We start from the raw sequence: 20,116 nt of genomic DNA, 5'->3' as shown, positions 1-20,116 counted from the left end.
ACACTGACACGGGCAAAGTCTTAATTCTGTTAGATCTGAGTACTGCTTTTGACACTGTCGATCCTCTTACAGAGACTAGAGGACTAGGTGGGCATCACTGGCACTGCCCTAAATTGGTTAAGGTCATATCTGGAAGACAGGAAGTACTTTGTTGAAATTGGTAGCTGTGTCTCAGACCACATGATCCTGACCTGTGGCGTGCCCCCAGAGTCAGTCCTGGGTCCCCTTCTGTTCAACCTCTACATACTGCCGTTCGGTCAGCTGATATGCAGCGAAAATGTGTCCTATCACAATTATGCAAACGACACTCTATGTTTCATTGTTGGCAGGTGAATATGGACCAGTGGATTCACTCTGTCGCTGCATCCAACATATCAGTGTGTGTATGCAAAACAACTTTCTCCAGCTGAAGACTGAAATAATCGTTTTTGGCCCACAGAAACAAAAAGAAAGTGTTAGTGGTCACTTCCAGAGTCTCACTCTAAAACCTACAAATCAAGTTAAAAATCTGGGGGTAATAATGGACTCAGACTTGAGTCAGCAGCTTTTTATCATCTAAAAAACATTGCCAAAATCAAAAAATATAGTGTCAAAACGAGATTTGTAGAGACTTATCCATGCGTTTGTCTCCAGTAGATTAGACTACTGTAACGGCCTGCTCACTGGCCTCTCCAAACAAGCTGTAAAACAGCTGCAGTTAATCCAGAACGCTGCTGTTCAGGTCCTGACTAGAACCAGGAAGTACAATCACATTAGTCCTGTTCTCAGGTCTCTGCACTAGCTCCCTGTGGCTCCGAGAATAGAGCTCTGCTTGTGTCTCTCCATGGCCTAGCACCAAAGTACATCTCGGGCATGTTAGTGCCATATGAACCATCTCGGACTCTGAGGACCTCAGGGACTGGCCTCCTACTGGTGCCCAGAGTCAGGACTAAACACGGGGAATCTGCGTTTCAGTTTTATGCAGCTAAATTCTGGAACAGTCTTCCTGAGGTGTGAGACTGGCTTCTACTCTGACAATGTTCAAATCTAAGCTAAATACAGTTTTGTTTAGTTGTGCATATGACTGAAAGGATTTTTCTTTGCACTCTTCTCTTTTATGTCTTAAATTGTTTTGTTATTTCATTAGTTTACTTTAGACAATTAGTTGGACTGATTTAAAAGGGAGTTGGACTCCGAAACACGTTGGACGTGTAAAAGTACGTACAATCAGGACTGATTTAAAAAGGAGCTGGACTCCGAAAACACGTTACCCTCTGTGGCTAGGTGTTTTTTATTTGTTTATACATTTTATTATGTTAATTTTTATTGTATTTCTGTTTCTCTAATTTCTTTGTGATTTTAATGCATTTTTCCTGTTGTGTGAAGCACTTTGAATTGCCTTGTGTAGGAAATGTGCTCTACAAATAAACTTGCCTTGCCTTGCCTAGTATAAAGTTGGCTCGTACCCCACGGTCGCAAGAGGGGCGAGGGCCTTTATCGCAACGCGCAGCTTTAATTTGTATCGTTATTTGCCTTTAAATATACTCTTGTACCTCTGCTTTTGCATCTTTAAGTTCTCAGTGTGGTTTAAAACATAACTTGTGTTAGTGTTAGTTACTTGCAGCAGAGGGAATTATCATGGGAAAATATACTAAAGCTAGCTTCTCCGACTCAACAAAGTAAGCATTGTAAGTATGCAATTGTAATACATGTAATTTAAGGCATAAATGTCAATTATTTGTATTTTTCTCATTTACTTGAATCATGACCACATGGTGGACATTCAAATGTATATGTACAATTTCACATTAACTTGTTTGTGCACTTGTATGTTGGTAGGGGTATGTTAAAATGTAATTATTGTAAACCATTTGTGTCCTACACTATACAATAAGTTTGAAATACTCTAATCAATCAAATGCTCATAACGAGTCTGGTGAGGATTTATGGGAGTGGTTCTCAAACTGTGGTCCATGTACCAATGATGGTATGCACGCTTGTTCCGGTGGTACACAGCCTCCTCTTAAATAGTGTTAACTTTAATTTATAGTAAATTTCATCCAACTTACTTTTTTGGATTAGTCCTTGTTTAGAATTTCTGCAGCAGGGGTGTTTAGACCTGGTATGATCCTGTTCTAGACCTAGAGCTCAGGATCTGGAGACTGTCCCCAGGCGCTGTATTGTAGCCACCACTGACAGGTTGACCCAGTGGAAATAGTTGAAGGATAGGTCAAATGCAAAGGACAAATTTCCCTACAGGGACAATAAAGGCTAATCTTATCTAAATTTAGAATATTTTCTTAGAGGGTACTTGATGTGAAAACTTTGAACTACTGACTTTTGGACTTAAAACAACACAGGAAACCTATATCAATTGCTTCCATTGACCTCACAATCTATTGAGCCAATTTTTAACAATTTATTACATGAAATAATTGAGTACAGTCCCTTTTAAATATCATGATAATGTGTTATAAACATTGGTAGTTTACTTACGACAAATGCTGTGGTTCCTCCAGTGCACCAGCGCCCCCTCCTGGGCACAGCGCTGGGCATAGGCGGTCAGCACAACACAGTGACAGGACTCTTCAGGGCCGCAGCCACACACCTCAGACAGACACAGGCGGAAGTACGGCTCCCTGTCAACCACATCGTGACACTTCTGCAGAGAGGAAAGGACAATATTTAAATGCAGTTGTAAACTTATTCTTCTTAACTTATCATAAGCATTAGTAAGGATGCATTAAGTTGGAGGTGAATAGATACTAATGTCACAGACCCATGTTATTTCTGTATCACCCATGTTATTGCAACAAGACTTTTGGAGTTTATCTTTATCATTAAATGAAGCCGTAAAAACAAAACATGTTAATAACTAATCAGATTAAACATTGGTGACCCTTTCCTGGCAAAAAGTGTGCTTTTAAAGAGTTTAGATCACTAGATTACACCCTAAATCTGACAAATCTAGACATCTGATTCACTTTCCACCTTCATCAGAAATTTCCCTGGAGATGTTTGTGAGATGCACACTTCATTATAAAATCCTGTACATATGTAATGTTTCATTTATTTATTTAATACTATTGACAATTCGCGTCCCTACGCCTTCGGGTTGGGGACAGGTCTCTCAGTGTTGTGTCGGCCTACGGGCCGAACAGCAGTGCAGAGTACCCGGCCTTCTTGGAGTCTTTGGGAGGGGTACTGGACAGTGCACCGACCGGGGACTCCATTGTTCTACCGGGGGACTTCAACGCTCCGTGCTCGGAGCTGTGATTGCAAGGTCTCAGGTGCCTGTTGTGGCGGCAACCCCCGAACCCGGTGGTGGACACCGGAAGTAAGGGATGTCGTCAGGCTGAAGAAGGAGGCCAATCAGGCCACTTTGGCCTGCAGGACTCCTGAGGCCGTAAACAGGTATCGGCAGGCCAGGCGGGCCGCAGATTGTGCTGTCGCAAAGTCAAAAACCCGGGGCAGGGAGGAGTTTGGGGAGGCCATGGAGGATTGGACTGGCCCCAAACAAATTTTGGCAAACCATCCGGCGCCTCAGGAGGGGGAAGCAGTGCTTTACCAACACCGTTTACGGTGCTGGTGGAGACATGCTGACCTCGACTGGGGATGTCGTCAGACGGTGGAAGGAATACTTTGAGGACCTCCTTAATCCCTCTGCCACGTCTTCCGAAGATCACCCAAGCTGAAGTCATCACCCAAGCTGAAGTCACTAAGTGTGTTGGCAAACTCCTCAGTGGCAGGGCTCCGGGGGTGGATGAGATCCGCTCTGAGTACCTAAAGTCTCTGGATGTTGTAAGACTGTCTTGGCTGACACATCTCTGCAACGTCGCACGGCGGTCGGGGACAGTGCCTCTGGACTGGCAGACTGCGGTGGTGGTCCCTCTTTTCAAGAAGGGGGTGGACCGGAGGGTGTGTTCCAACTACAGAGGGATCACACTCCTTAGCCTCCTCGTTAAGGTCTATTCCAGGGTACTGGAGAGGAGAATCCAAACAATAGTCAAACCTCGGATTAAGGAGGAGCAGTGTTTTTTGTCCTGGTCGTGGAACACTGGACCAGCTCTATACTCTCCATCGGGTGCTCGAGGGTTCATGGAAGTTTGCCCAACCAGTCCGCTTTTTGGATCTGGAGAATGCTTTCGACCGTGTCCCTTGGGGGGTGCTCAGGAAGTCCTTTTGCTCAGGGCTGTCCGGTCCCTGTATGACCGCAGCAGGAGCTGTGTTCGCATTGCCGGCAGTAAGTCAGACCTGTTCCCAGTGCATATTGGACTCCGCCAGAGCTGCCCTTTGTCACCGATTCTGTTCATAGTTGTTATGGACTGAATTTCTAGTCGCAGTCAGGTGGAAGGTGTCCTGTTTGGGGACCACAGGATCTCATCTCTGCTGTTTGCAGACGATGTTGTCCTGATGGCTCCATCAAACCCGGACCTGCAACATGAACTGGGACGGTTTGTAGCCAAGTGTGAAGCGGCTGGGATGAGAATCAGCACCTCCATATCCGAGGCCATGGTTCTCAACCAGAAAAAGGTGGCTTGCCCTCTCCAGGTGGGTGGGGAGTCCTTGCCCCAAGTGGAGGAGTTCAAGTATCTCGAGGTCCTGTTCACTAGTGAGGGAAGAATGGATCGTGAGATTGACAGGGGGATCGGTGCAGCCGCTGTATCGGACTGTTCTGGTGAAGAAAGAGCTGAGCCGAAAGGCAAAGCTCTCAATTTACCAATCAATCTACGTTCTGCCCTCACCTATGGTCATGAGTTTTGGGCAATGACCGAAAGAACTAGATCGCGGATTCAAGCGGTCCAAATTAGTTTCCTCCGCCGGATGGCTTGGCGCTCCCTTAGAGATAGGGTGAGGAGCTCAGTCACACGGGGGAGCTTGGAGTAGAGCCCCTGCTCCTCCACGTCGAGAGGAGCCAGCTGAGGTGGCTCAGGCATCCTGGACGCCTCCCTGGGTAGGTGTTTCAAGCATGTCCCACCGGGGAAAGGCCCCGTGGAAGAGGGAGGGACTATGTCTCTTGGCTGGCCTGGGAACCTGGCGGAGGATTTGAAGGAAGTGTCTGGGGAGGAGGAAGTCTGGGAGTCCACACACACACACATTCACACCCCAGATATACGCAGACACTGGGGGGCGAGTTGGGTTAAGTGTCTTGCCCAAGGACACAACGGCAGTATTCACATGAGGTCGCTGCGATCGTACCGCCAACCTGCAGGTTAGCGCCAACCTGCAGCCAGTGGATCTGACCGCTCTGACCGAGCGGGGAGTCGAACCGCCGACCTTTGGATCAGAAGACGAGCACTCTACCACTGCCGCCCATCTCACAAGGCACCACGGGGTGCCTTGTGAGATGTGAGATGGGCGGCAGTAGCTCAGTGGTAGAGTCTGTTTGGAATTGCCTTGCCAGCCATCCAGTCTCCTTTGGAGTGCTGGAAACCAACACATTCTCAGTCATACACAAGCATACTATTATGTTTTTAGAGAAGTCTATTCTCTAAGCCACAGGAAGCTGAGCACAGGGCTAATGTGATCGTACCTCTTGGTTCCAGTCAGGACCCGAGCAGCGTTACAAAAATCACAAAATCAGCAGTTGCCTTTTTTAAAAATGATCATAGGGACTTGGCAATGTCCCAACATCCCGTGTCCTTAGACAAATGTCCCAAGGTCCCCTGTCCATAGACCCTCCTTCTCGGCAAGGAAAGACTACCAAACCTCTTTGTGAAAAAAGTAGAAAACTCGAGTTCCACAGTCAAGGAGGGATATAACTCCCTCGGACGGTCAGGCGGACGCGCTTCAATTAGCAGATAGTGGATCCAGTGGAGCTTGACCCACTCACTAGAGCTGACCCACTCAGGAGGAGAAACTGCTTTCCGAGGCAGTTTTTTACAGCTTTTTTGGCTCTCTTCCTGCTTTCGAAGAGTGCAGACGCTTTCCTGCTTGCTCCAGCTAGCTATAGCTGCTTTCCATTATTTATTTTGCTTTTTAAATCCGTTTTTGTCTTCCGAACATGTTTGATTACGACTTTAAGTAAACCAAGGATTTTAAGAAAATCTTTACAGACAACATATCTGATGGGCCAGCGACATGTCCGGGAGAAGATGGAAAACAGATTTATGTGAACGCTGTTGGAAATATCAACAAGAAATGCATGAGCTACAAGCCCAGATATTTGCATTAGAATCTGAAAAAGGACTCCAAGATACAAATCCAGTGTCATCCAGTGGTAAGAAGTCCACATTCTTTACAAGAAATGGCTACTTTCAAATTAAACTGGAGTGACTTTGTGTCATTCCCAAAATTGTCTAAAGGCCAGGCTCTATCTTGGAACAAACTTGGTGCAAAGCCTAAACGATACAAACATAATGTGTCACTAAACTACAGCTTACAAACAGATTTTTACCACTTCCAGAGACTGCAGCAAATGAACAAAGGAAAAATGTAATACATGACGTGGCCAAACGGCAGCAGGAAAGAGAAATAATCTGTGTCAAAAGTCAAGCTCACTGAGACTGCTCTGATAGGGGATGGCGCAATAAATCACGTAATAAACTAAAAAATTAAAACATTCATTTTCCAGAGTCACTGTTTCTGAGATAAGGTCACTCCTTCCTAATGTTTTGGCTAAACATCGAAGAGTTAAACAGTTGATGCACGTGGGTGCAGTGGACATACGACAGGAACAGACCGAAGTTTGAAAAGAGACTTCTTGTAGTTATTCGATGTTTGGAAGAGGTCAGGAAGATAAACAAGTTTAGTCGGCAGCTTCAGCTGAACACATGGCTGTCCAAAAAAGTGAAAAAGTGTGCACCTAGAGGATTGCGCTTCATTGAGAACGTCAATCTATTCTGGAAACAAGAGGACCTGTTTAAGAAAAATGGCCCACACCTATGCAGAGGTGGAGTGAATGTGCATGCTGACAGAGAACCTGCTCCACGCTCTGAGGCATTGGACTGGGCCTGGACATGGTCTTGATCAGATAGTTAGAGAAGAGAGGAATGAGAGAAGAATTCCTGCTCCATCAGCTAGAGACCGATCGAATGTTTCAACATCCACAGCACCACAACCACAGGCACCACCAAAGGATTCATCAGCAGCCGCTCCACCACCACCTGCAATGGATTCAACACCAGCTACTCCACAATCACCTCCACCGCCTCCAGCGAAGGACTCATCAGCAGCAGCAGCGCCCGTGTCCCCCGCATGTTCCCCCCGCTCGCCTTTGCTACCAAAATAAAGGATAACGGCGTACAAAAGGTCGATTGAAATATCTTAAAATCGTGAGATTCCCGATCGGGTTGATAGAGACGTTTTCCGGACTGTTGAAGCCTGACCCCTGGCGATCACTCAGAGTCAAAAAATGGCAACATTTTGATATTTTTTGTGGCCTTCAAAGTAAAAAAAATAAGAATTTGCCTACCGTCCGACCCACTTGAAAAATGTTGGCTCGGGTTACAGCAAACAGCTAATTGTTAGGCTACCCCAAATAAATTGTCTATGTACAGGTGGAGTGCATTTATGACACTAGAAGTACTTTTTGGACTTGCATACTTTGGCTCCTACTTGAGTAATATAACATTTTATAACATCTTCTAAATGTTAGTTTTTCTATGACAAATAAAATGTTATGGTTTAAACTTGTTTCTAGCACCGCTCTTTCAGATTTAGTTGAGTAGATTCTGTTTTTTTGTGTCTATTCTTTCATAACACAAAATGTTAAAAGTTACTGTTAAATTAAAGTAACTTACCTGTGTAGTTTTTAATTTTATTATTTTACTCACAACTACTTTATACTTCTACTTGGAGTTATATATATATATATATATATATATATATATATATATATTTATTTTTTTATTTTAACGTTACTCTTTCTTGAGGTCAAATTGCTGATCCTAACTCAGTATAACTGAGTAATAACTAGACAATGAAGTGCTTTTATCTATTCACCTGTTTTAATTGATTAAGAGTAAAGTGTAATTTTTTAAGCAAAAAATAGGTAAAAAATGATTGAAACAGAAACATCTCCCACACAGAATGACCTGGAAAAGCTGGCTGTGTATAGGAGAGCACAGGGCATCGGCGTAGTGTCTCTTTTGGGTGTACGTGTTGCAGAGGTCCGGGGCCACTCCTGTGGAGCCTCTGCAGTGCCCTGTGCTAAACTTCTCTGCAAAAGATGAGACGCTGCTCTCCACATCCCCTTCTGGTGTGGTAAAATCATCATCCTGCGTCCACGTTAGAGTCCCACACAGCCCGCGTACCTAAAACACACCACATACTTAACTACATAAATCAACATCCCTGGATAAAATATTGAACATCTAAAGTGTGCAAGCAACATTTATTTATGAGTCAGGTAAAGGATTATAGTTCACTGCCAAAATATTGAAAGTAGATCTGAACAGCAGTTATTTAGAGCTACTTTCTTAAGATTGTTATTACATTTCTAGTTCATAAAACAATGTTTAAGGGTATATTTTTGCTTTTATTTAAATCAGCTCATATTGACATAACCGTTCATTTATAATTGCAAAAACTCAGAGGCAGCGCAGGAGCAGGTTTACAGACAGTGAGTGCTTAGTAGAGAGCAAATCAATGTAAAAAATCACATTCTATCAGTCGGGTGTTTATCTTTTCCAAACACATGGTGCAGCCATGTTCTATCTTTTAACTCAGGAATATTCAAGTTGAAAGGTTCAGTGAAAATGTACAAGTCGGAACTGGCAAAATCGGAACTCCGAGGACAACTAGAACACACCATAAGCCTGGCCCCACTAGGTTTATTCTTGGGAGATTTTTACTATGCTAACCTAGAGCAAAATCTGGTTAGCACCATTGATGGAATGGAACTGTGGATTTGACATTTGACTGGCAGTGTTCACCTTGTGTGCAAAGCCTGGCTGCAATGTAATGAGGGCCAGGGGCCCCTCCAGATACCACAGCAACTGGGCCCCAAAAGTCTGGACCAGGACGAAGGAAGAAGAGACCCTCTGCACCACCAAGTCCCCAGTCATCACAGGTAGCAACTGTCTCTGCCCATTCACTGTCACTGTGTCTGGAGAAGCATACACAACTATTACAATGCTTTAGCAATTGCACAGGAGTATCTCCGACCAGTGTCCCATCTGTTATGGTTTGTAAACTAGCAGGGTGGTCTTACAGTCAAGACAATGTAACATATTTTTCTAGTTTAATTAATTGATTCATCATAGCTTTCATTTATTTGCATCCATTATTTTATTAATTGTACTCTTACTTTCTGACTAAGAAAAAAAAAAAGTTGTTGACAAAAACATTTTAAAGGCGTAATGGACGATTTTTTGGCGATTTGAGAACTTAGGCGGACTGATACAACACACACGTGCGTTTTTTTATTAGCGCGACGGATCGCATCGCATCTCTCGTCTCCCGTAGATTTCCGTCTCAACTCAAACTGTCTTTCTCCGTCTTCATTTTGTCCCCGTACACTGAGGGAACTATTATGATAGATCAATGTGCTTAGACACGCGGAAACGTGCTGCTCTCGTGGGGACGAGCCGCATGCGGCTGCAGGTGAGCAGTAGATGCGTTTTATGATTGATACGTGGCAGGACTAATCGGCAGTCCACGCCACGAGGAAATGAGACTCAGATTTGGGCCAAAAAAAACGTCCATTCACAACCTTTAACTACTCCTTCTCAAGAACCTTTGGTGTTTTTATTTCAGGTATTTTCCAAAGTGTGGTTTCCAATATAACTTTTGCTATCCAGTAAACCAGTCTGACCTGAGTGTGTGATGGTGACGGTGGTGTGCAGCGCCGTGATAGACATCTCTGTCAAACAGCCCCGCCCTTCCCCTCTGCAGTTCTCAGTCCGCAAACTGACCACCAGCTTCCTGTCTATAAAGTCCTGTACACACAAAGGCCATTTGTCACTCATTATATTTCTTTAGTTTAGTTAAATATTATCATTATGCAGATAATGCTTATGGTGAGCCATATTCATGACAAAAATCTTATATAAATATTCACAACAATTAAAATAGTTTTTTCCCAAAAGGAAATAACTAAACATACTACGTACAAACATAAAACTACTAATCCAAATTCATGAATTGTTACCCTATCACTTTGGTCAATTTTTTAACTAATTCATGTTTTTAATTTAATGAAATGAAATATTTTTTGCCCCAGCACTGATATTGTGTAAAAGCCTCTTGTAAGCTGGGTGTTCACTGCACGATTCTGGGTGCCATGCATCCAAAGACGAGCTGCGATTAATATCAATCCTATATTTTGGAATATTGGTCGCAGACTGATCCCTCTTCTCGCTGAGTCTACGTTCAAACTCTGTCAAAGATGTAAACACAAGCACTCTTCAAAGGGAAATAGAGGAGCCCGCTGTGAATGGGACCTTAGGTTTACCTTTTGCTTTGATTCAATAACTTTTATTAATGCAAAAACACCCCAAGCATGTCGCACTAGCCAAAGCTAACCAGTACAACTCTGGTGACTTCCTCACACAGAGCCTATATTTGCTCTGATCAACTTGGTCGTAGCAATTATGGATTGTGTGAATTATCTTAAATTATTTTGTAGTAATGACTTTTAGTGTGACATCAATACTTGTGGGGAAAAAAGAAAAAAAACGTGCAGTCGACACTCGGCTTTAGGGTGAAAATGAGACTACTGTGTCCTGTTGGACACAGTAGTCTCATTCCACTAATTATAGAAGGTTTTATGCTCTGCAAAGCAGGAAGTGCGCTGTTAGCATTTTAGTTGTTATTTAAAGTTATGAACACTGCTCAGGCCTCTAAAGTTGTGAATAGCGTTGAATAATTCAGATGCTGGAAATGCTTTACGAAAGTGAGTAATACACATGTGGACTGCTGCAAAGAGTTTAAAATGAACTACTTTATTTATTTATTTTTTAAGAAATGTAAAGTCTGCAATGGAACACTCCTGGACAAATGAGGGATTACACTGACTTTTTTAAAGTAAGTAACAATCAGGGAACACACCTTTAAGCCATGGTTAAAGACGACAAATCTCGGTGACAATTACCTCCACAGCAATGAAAGCGCAGTCCCCTCCCTCGATTGAATACCTCTTCTTATCAAAGGTGGTGACCTGGAGCGCCCCCATCAGGCTACACTGAGCAGAGCACTTTTCTGAAGTACACTGCCACTGACCAGCTTGGCACACACTGGACAAGTGCCATTTTATTATTAGAACAAACAACAAAATAAAAGATAATAAAACAATATAAAGTGCTTTACAAAATTAATACAAAAGATTAAATATGGACAGGTCCCTCACCAGTTGTTGCACCTCTGCTGGATCATGTCCCCAGGCTGGTAGGTTTGTCTTCGGTGGAAGCAGGGGCACTGGGCCCTCTGCAAACACTGGCCCTGGTGGAGGGGTAATCCTGGGGGACATTCACAGCCTCCCACACACTCCTCCCTGCACTGTTCCATAGATGGGGCCGCTCCAGAGGCCAGAGGAGATGCACAGGTGGGGGGGCATAAGGACACACAGTCAGAAAAAACTTGTCCCCGGGGACACAGCCGAGCTGCAACACAAGTATCAATGCCTTTCAGGTCAATGTCAATGTCAACTTTATTTCTATGGCATATTTACAACAACACCAGCTGCCCAAAGTGCAGAGACAATTAGATTGGATTTTGCATACAGCAAATAAGTTCTATACAGTCTACAAAGCCATTCTCAAGTTGCCCAGAGAAATAGTGCATTGTTGACTTGTTGATGCAGGAAAATTCAGGTCACAATAAGGATTGTTTCTTCCATAAAACCAACTAGAAGAGGCAAGCCAAGGCAAGGCCTCCTTTTTTGGGCAACATTTAAACCGAACTTAAGATAAAATAATAGTTTTAATAGTTCAAATAAACTAAACAATATATAATAATAATACTAATAATAATAATTATAGCACCGTAGCACGTTAATAGCGCCTTACTGTACCTATCCATTCATGCCAGACATGTGACCCAAATGCCAACTGCAGCCCTCTTAGTTCTAGTCCTAATGTAAACAAATGTAAAATACAAAAGAAAGCTGCATAAACTGCTCAAATATCAGAACAGTCAAAATCTTTACTGTCAACTGTGGTGCTGACATTTTTTCATACTGTTGTAATTAATAAACATTTAATATTGTAATGCATTAATAAACCTCGTACATTTTTGAATAAACTCCAAAATACATTTCTGGCGCGTAAATAGGGTCAGGGGATTTTTTGTCATTTTTTGTTACTTTTTCTGAAACATTTAAAAAAAATTAAAGGACCTTTTGGATTTAAAATCTTTTGCTGATTTTATAGTTTTTATTTTTTAATAATTTGCTATGCGGGATTTCTGATTTTTGCCCTGCTGTTTTACAATTGTGGCAATGTTGTGATGTTTTGTCTTGTCTAAAGTACGTTACTATTGTTGAATGTTGAATGTGGGATAACTTTTATTGGATAAGTTAAAGGGGACTCTGGGACTTTATTGAAAACATTAACGTTACGTGTTGTAGGAATAGGAACAGGTCACAGAATGAATTATGTCAAAACTGGATGTTGTTGACTAAGTACTGCGCAGAGAGAGACAAAGGACAAGAGAAGTCCAAAAGGAAGTTCTGGGAACTTCAGGGCCTACCGTAGACTGGTGATAGTGGCAGACGTGCTCTATTGTGTGAGGTTTTAGTATACCTTGGAGATTTGAGGCACTCCAGAAGAGAGTTAAAATGTCCGTACATATTAAGACTATAGCATTTGATACAATTTTGGTAGGAAAAGAAGGTGTAGCTGCTTATTGTCAGCTGATCAAAGAACAATTGGATTGGTATAGAATGTCTGAGGGTAGCGTGCCACACGTGTCCCAGGCTGTCTCACCGGCTCATCAGGTAAAAGATTTAGGACCAATGACTAAAAGACTAACCTCTGTTACTAATTGGCATCCTGTGCGCATGAACACTCCTGTTCTACCTGTACGCTAGAGGGACCTCTCTAAATTTAGACCTGCTCATGACTTTAGCAGTGTCAACATGGCTGACAACCTCGACCTTCTCCTCATGACTTTGTTTCTCTTACTAAGACCTTGGCCAAGGCAAAATATGACCTCTCTTTTAAACCTCTGACTGAAGGCATAGTTTTCTTTACTGATGGCTGCTGTTTCAGGAAGCAGGACGGCTACCTGTCTGCTGCCGCTGCTGTTGTTAAAGCTTAAGGAGATTATTTTGTTGATTGGTGTTCTTCTACACTCTCTGACTGCCCATCTGCACAACGTGCAGAGATCTTGGATATTGTGCTTACTCTTGAGGACTCAGCTGACTAACCGGTGACTATCTACTCGGACTCTGCTTACGCTGTGGGCGTTATGGTCACTCACCTGGCAGAGTGTAGAAGAAATGATTTCAGAACAGTTGAAGAAGGTCCAGTCAGACATCCAGATTTAATCAAAAGGTTAGATTAGATTATTATGTTGCCCTCAGTTATCGCTTTTGTTATATGCCCTGCCCACACCAAAGGGCAGGATTTTGTTTCCAGGGGCACTGAGGCCGCAGATTGCCTGGCCAGGAGAGCGGCGGGTTATATCGCCTCAGACGCTGTCGGATGGTGAGTAACTTTCTGCTCTCCACACTGCTGCTATCTACAATATCTACTGAAGTCATTGTCAAAGCCTAAGCTGACTGTTCATCTGAAGAAAATGCTAATTGGACACTCAATCATTGGAACCAAGGTGAAACTGGCCTCTGGCGGGGTTCCAAAGGGAAGCTTGTTCTTCTCACTGGACCTCTGCTAGACGCTGCATTAACTCCAAACCTCCACTCTTTAACCACGCCTCCAGAAGGCCTATATATACACAGGCCAATCCCAGGATCTCTTGTTGACTGCTCTCTCGACAGAGACAGTCAGCCGGAGCATTCGCTTGAACAAATCATCAGCCGTTTTCTATCAGATTCTGACCTGTTCCCAGTCTGAACTCAGTTGGTTGTGTCTCCAGTAGCACGTTCTCCAGAGGACCCGCCAACGCAGGTCAGTTCTCCGCCGCGCACACTCACGGTAGGTGTGATTCATGCCTCCGAACACCATCTCCTCCGCACGCGCTCTCCCGCGGACCCCTACCTCCGGGACGTCCACACGCACACGACCTCTACTCCAGCAATGGGACCCAACGGGACCCGCCTCAGCTCGCACCACAGTTCCTGTGCGCCCCCGTACGCCGTGAGTTCCATGCGCCCCCGTGCGCTGTGAGCTCCGCGCACCGCTTCCAGGCACCGCCCTGTGCGTGCGCTCTTGTGCGCGCACGCCCAGCCTGCATCGGGCCGAAGTCAAAGGGGCACTTCTTCCAGACCTATGATGATAAATCTACACTTTTCCCTAGCGTCCGCACTTCCTGGTTCCACGTCTGGATGCATGCAGCTGACGTCACCATCGCTCCACGGGCCCACAGCTCAACCTCTCAGCTCCCTCTGGTGACGGGAGCCAGCTTGTACAACTTAATTTAAACTTGGCAACGTTCCAGCTTTGTCGAGTTCAAATGCTCCCTCTTTTCTCAATCTTTCGCATCTAATCATTTCTCTTATCTCCTTCTTTGCAGTTGCACTCAACTCCCTCGACACGCATTCCTCTATCCCTCCTCTGTACCTACTGCTACATTCTTCTGCTACATTCAATTGCTACATACTACAACTCACAGCTACAACTCACAGCTACAACCCACAGCTACAGCTCACAGCTACAGCTCAAAGCTACAGCCAAGTTGCCTAACGTAACTGTAGTACGCGTGTAGCTTCGCTACTAGCACATATGACACTGGACAGGCTCTAACACAGGGCCTCGAGGCTAGCCCTCAAACACCCATGTACCTATCAATGTACCATCTTCAATGCGCTGGCTCTTTACCATTCATTATCATTCTGGCTTAAGCTATTCTATCTTTTCGCCTTTCGTTCAAGCTTACTTATACTACACTATTCCGACAGTTGCCAACCAGTCGTTCCTACTCTTCTCACGTGAACTCTCAGCTTCCTTTTCTTTTCTCATGCAACCTTCACACCTTGTAGGCTCACAATTGATGCTTTCACTAAATTGCTATCAAGTCACATACAGCTGGTTGGCTTCGCCGCCACATGCTAGCCACAGGTATCTTCGAAGATTCTATTTCTTGCATTCTGGCATTCTTTGGGGGTTCGATCAGTCAGAAGGTACTATTCAACCTCTCTAGTTGATCAATAAGGGATATCCTACTATGTCACACCTCATAATACTCTAGACTCAGTCTATTCCCCTCTATCAATCAGTCACCCGCATCTCCTATACTCAAATCGCCGTAATCGACCAACTCCTACTCTCGATTCACCGTCGCCAAAGCCGACGCTCTACACCGAACTTCGACGATCACCTCAATTCCTCCTCTTCGATCTTCAGGAACCATATAAATTGGACTACCCTCATATCTTTCATTCCACTCATTCTCAATCTCATTCAGCTCAATTAAGTTTCCCCATTCATCACTCATATTGACTTCATTACTACCTCCAGCTCGTCAACTCCTACATCCATGCAAGTATATCGCTCTCCACTCCGGAGCAAGGTGACTCCGCCACGAAATCTAGTTTTGACGACTGTTCGTTCAAATCCTATCACTCTCGTACTTTATTCACACCCATGTACTCCGTCGACGACCCACAAATGCTAAAACTCTATTTCAATGCACCAGTATTAATCCTAGTCTCAGTAATGGACAGACTGCTTTAGATTCCATCCAGCTACTCTTCAAAGTGTCCTTGACTATCCAGCTCCTCTTCCCTCGTGCCACTCAGTAACATTATTTTCAGCCAGGCCTACGTTGTGATCCAGATCATCTTTCTTCATTTGAATCATCTTTGGGGGTTCTGAATCAGCTGGGCTGATTACCCGAGACAGAGCCCCTATCCTGAGTCTCTAACCAGCCAACTCTCATCGCTCCAACATCGCTCCAACATCGCTCCAACATCGCTCAATCATCTATCCATCATCACTATTATCAATTTTTTTTAAATCGTATTCTATTGTTGTGGCGTGGTCCTTGCTAGTGAAGTGTAGTTGACGAGGTTATTTGTTAACTTGGATTTGGAAGCAGGACCACGCCTCAACCTCTTACTTCTCCAGCAACCACACCTCCACTCTTTAACCACGCCTCTAATTACCCAGAAGGCCTATATATACACAGGCCAATCCCAGAAGGCCTCTAATTACCCAGAAAGCCTATATATACACAGGCCAATCCCAGCATCTCTTGTTGACTCTGCTCTCTAGACCCCACCCTCCCTCTGAATCGGCTGGACTGATTACCCCAGACAGAGCCCCATCCTGAGTCTCTACCCAGCCAACTGTCATCGCTCCACCATCGCTCCACCATCGCTCCACGATCGCTCCATCATCGCTCCATCATCTATCCATCATCACCATTATCAATTAAAAAAATAAAATCGTATTCCATTGTTGTGGCGTGGTCCTTGCTAGTGAACTTGTTTTGGCATTAAGGTGCAACATACAACAATGAAAAATTTAAATAGCAAAAAAACAACAACACTAAAACGCCAGGGCATCTAATCCTGCAGCCAGCAGGATTAGTTGTGTGCTCTTCGTGGTGGCTTGTACGCCGCGGTCACAAGGGGGGCTTTTATTAACCCTGAGCCAACGGACGAGAATCGTGCCAGCGAGGGGGACCGGGGGCCGAAAAAACTCAAAGATCGAGGTGTAAACAAGGATGAATACAGTATGCCCGTGAGTGGTATCAAAAATTATACTCTGAGTTCCAATTTTGAGTGAGGACCCTGTGAAAAAATATTGAAAGACGGCTCAGTAGCGCCACCTCAAAAATCAATTAACATTGGGCCAATGGGAGCCCGAGGAGAAAAAAAAGTGCTCACTCCAAAGTATTGTTCATGTAACGACATGTAAAAAGTTAAATTATGACCCTGCCCTAAATCATAAAGGAAGTCGGCCATATTGGATCAAACACTGTGCTGACAAAAGTGCACCTCGTCGTATTTGCCATCTCCTCCTATAGTTTTCATTGAAAACATTTCAAATTTGGTCACAAGACACAAAACCCATGAGCAATGAAATGTTTTAAATTTGAAGCTGATATAGCTTCGGGTATGGTCATTGTGAATTTTAAACAAAATCGCAATTTTTTGAAAATTTAAAAGAAATTACTCTTCGTAAACATTTTTTTTTTTATGTTATTGGGTTTGTGAAAGGTTTCCAAGCTGAACATAATAATATGCAAATGTAGCGGCAAGCTAATAAAATGGCTCTCTAGCGCCCTCTCCAAATTTGATATTTAAAAATCCCTAAAATAATCTATTTGTCGTAGACAACTGAAAAAAATTCAAACTCGTTCATTTGTGACCTAGCGCAATGTGACAAAATCACGTGACTCTAGCTTGAGTTTGTTTTTATAGTGGAAAAATTGGCAGAAATAAGAATTTCCGTTATCATTCTTTTTCACATACAATCACCCAGCTCTTAAAGGCGTAATGGACGATTTTTTGGGCCCAAATCTGAGTCTTATTTGCTGGTGGCGTGGACTGCCGATTAGTCCTGCCACGTATCAATCATAGAACTCACATACCGCTCACCTGCAGCCACGTCCGGCTCGTCCCCATGAGAGCAGCACGTTTCCGCAAGTCTAAGCGCATGGATCTATCATAATATAGTTCCCTCAGTGTACGAGACAAAATTAGGACGGCGAAAGACTGTTTGAGCTGTCTCTGAAGAGACAGAAATCTACGGAAGACAAGAGATGCGATGCGATCCGTCGGGCTAATAAACAAACGCATGTGTGTGTTGTATCAGTCCGCACAGGGGGAGTGCGCATGCGCACTTCCGCCTGAGTTCTCAAATTGCCGAAAAATCGTCCATAACGCCTTTAAGTTTTTGACTGTTGTCCCTCTATTTGTCTAATGTCTGTGTTGTCTGTCTTTGGCTTTTTTGTTCTTGTTGTCCTACTATAGTTATTGTGTTTTGTATTTGTAAATAGAAAAAAAAAATCTGGTGAAACACTTTTATACCTTTTGTTATCCAGACCTAAATCTCAAGTCAGTGCCTTTAGGTGCAAAAGCTTTAGCCAAAGAATAAACCTAAATCTAAAGAATTAACCTTAAATATTTATTTATATTTATTTATATATTCAAAATGTATTATGATTGTGTGAGCCTGTTCCCTATGCGCTCAGATTAAGTGAGGTGGTTCGTAGTAGCAGTATTTGTAATTGTAGAAAAAAAAAAAAACTAAATTATGACCACATAAACTAACAGGGAAAGCATAGGCCTATTTTTGGAGGTCAAAACTACAAGATTATACATGAAGAGAGACATTTTCTATTTCCTTGCCTAAATAATGGCGCTCAGCAGCGAAGAGTTTTAAATCACGACGGAGGCTACCTAATTATGCTGTATCTAATCTAAATCGACATTCATAGACATTAAAGTGAAATCTATAAACTATAAACGGCAATAAATACGTAGAAAAAAACACACAAGTTACACGGTAGTGGGTCTTCAGATTAGAAATAGAACAGTCAACTGTAAACAGTTATTTTTAGTCCCAAAAAACCAACACACATTCAAAACCTAAAATCCAGCTAAATATTTTGGTATATACGTTCCTCTAGTTTCAGAAACCAATTTAAAATAAAATTGTATAATTATGAGTTAATTACCACATACAGCCAGGTCTGTAAATATTGGGACTTTGATACAATTCTAATATTTTAGGCTCTATACAATACTATAATGAATTTGAAATGCAATGAACATGATGTGCTTTAAAGGTGCCATAACATGCTTTTTTTCACGTTGCATAGTCTATCCTAAGTGTATAATTGATAATAATAAGGGTTGTGCAACACCCTTGACGCGTGCTTGCCCTTATGACACTCTGGGTACATATATGAAGCACAAATAGCAATGTAAGAAGGTTAAAAACTCTGAAAAGTCGATTTTACATGTTATGGAACCTTTAACTGCAGACTTTCAGCTTTAATGTGATGGTATTTACATCCAAAGCAGGTGAATGGTTAGTTACAACAGTTTGTTTATGTGCCTACCACTTTATAAGGGACCAAAAGTAATGGGACAAATGGCAAATCAGCTGCTCCATTGCCAGGTGTGTTATTTGTTCATCATCCCATTCACAAGGAGCAGATAAAAGGTCTAAAGTTCATTTCAAGTGTGCTATTTGCATTTGGAATCGGTTGCTCTCAACTCTCAATATGAAATCCAAAGAGCTGTCACTATCAGCGATGCAAGCCATTATTAGGTTTAAAAATCAAAGCAAACCCATTAAAGAGATGGCAAAAACATTAGTGTGGCCAAATTCACTTTTTTAAACATTCTTAAAAGAAAGAACGCACTGGTGAGCTCAGCAACACCCAAAGACCCGAAAGACAGAAGAAAACAACTGTGGTGGATGAATTCTTTCCCTGGTGAAGAAACTCCCCTTCACAACAGTTAGCCAGATCAAGAACACACTCCAGGAGCATACGTGTGTCAAAGTCAACAATCCACAGAAGAACTTCACCAGAACCAGAAAGAACTTCACCAGAGTGAATACAGAGGGTACAAGGTGTACCCTATTGGTGAGCCTCAAAAATATGATGGCCAGATTAGAGTTTTCCAAACAACATCTAAAAAGGCCTTCACAGACCTGGAACATCCTATGGACGGATGAGACAAAGATCAACTTGTACCAGAGTGATGGGAAGAGAAGAGGAAAGGAACTGCTCATGATCCAAAGCACACCTCATCGATAAAGCATGGTGGTGGTATGTATGGCTGCCAATGGAACTGATCCCTTGTATTTATTGATGACTGTTGATAAAAGCAGCACGATCAATTCTGAATTGTTTCAGCCAATACTATCTGCTCATATTCAGCAAAATGCTTCAGAACGCATTGGACTGCACTTCACAGAGCAGATGGGCAATGACCCAAAGCAAGCAAAGTGGAATATTATGAAATAGCCAAGTCAATCACCTGATCTGAATCCAATTGAGCATGCATTTCACTTGCTGAAGACAAAATTAAAAGGTAAAATGCCCCAAGAACAAGCAGGAACAGAAGAAAATTGCAGTAGAGGCCTGACAGAGCAACACCAGGGATGAAACCCAG

The 20,116-nt window shown here is 43.1% G+C and overlaps 1 protein-coding gene across 1 annotated transcript in view; it reads right to left on the bottom strand.

Moving 5' to 3' along the window:
• sspo (SCO-spondin) overlaps positions 1 to 20,116 on the bottom strand; it is a 391,282-nt gene that overhangs the window by 293,930 nt on the left and 77,236 nt on the right. The window contains exons 11-16 of the mRNA XM_072450444.1: positions 11,270 to 11,522; positions 11,015 to 11,156; positions 9,737 to 9,860; positions 8,856 to 9,028; positions 8,016 to 8,234; positions 2,476 to 2,641 (exon numbers count right to left, since the gene is read on the bottom strand). Of these exons, the coding sequence (XP_072306545.1) occupies positions 2,476 to 2,641; positions 8,016 to 8,234; positions 8,856 to 9,028; positions 9,737 to 9,860; positions 11,015 to 11,156; positions 11,270 to 11,522 (1,077 nt within the window). The remainder of the gene's footprint in view (positions 1 to 2,475; positions 2,642 to 8,015; positions 8,235 to 8,855; positions 9,029 to 9,736; positions 9,861 to 11,014; positions 11,157 to 11,269; positions 11,523 to 20,116) is intronic.

This window comes from Eucyclogobius newberryi, unplaced genomic scaffold (genome assembly GCF_026437365.1).
Source record: "Eucyclogobius newberryi isolate DKJ021-1_F unplaced genomic scaffold, fEucNew1.0.hap1 SCAF_18, whole genome shotgun sequence".
NCBI classification, from domain to species: domain Eukaryota; kingdom Metazoa; phylum Chordata; class Actinopteri; order Gobiiformes; family Gobiidae; genus Eucyclogobius; species Eucyclogobius newberryi.
The sequence above is the reverse complement of the archived record's forward strand: the minus strand, read 5'-3'. Positions and strand labels throughout refer to the sequence as shown.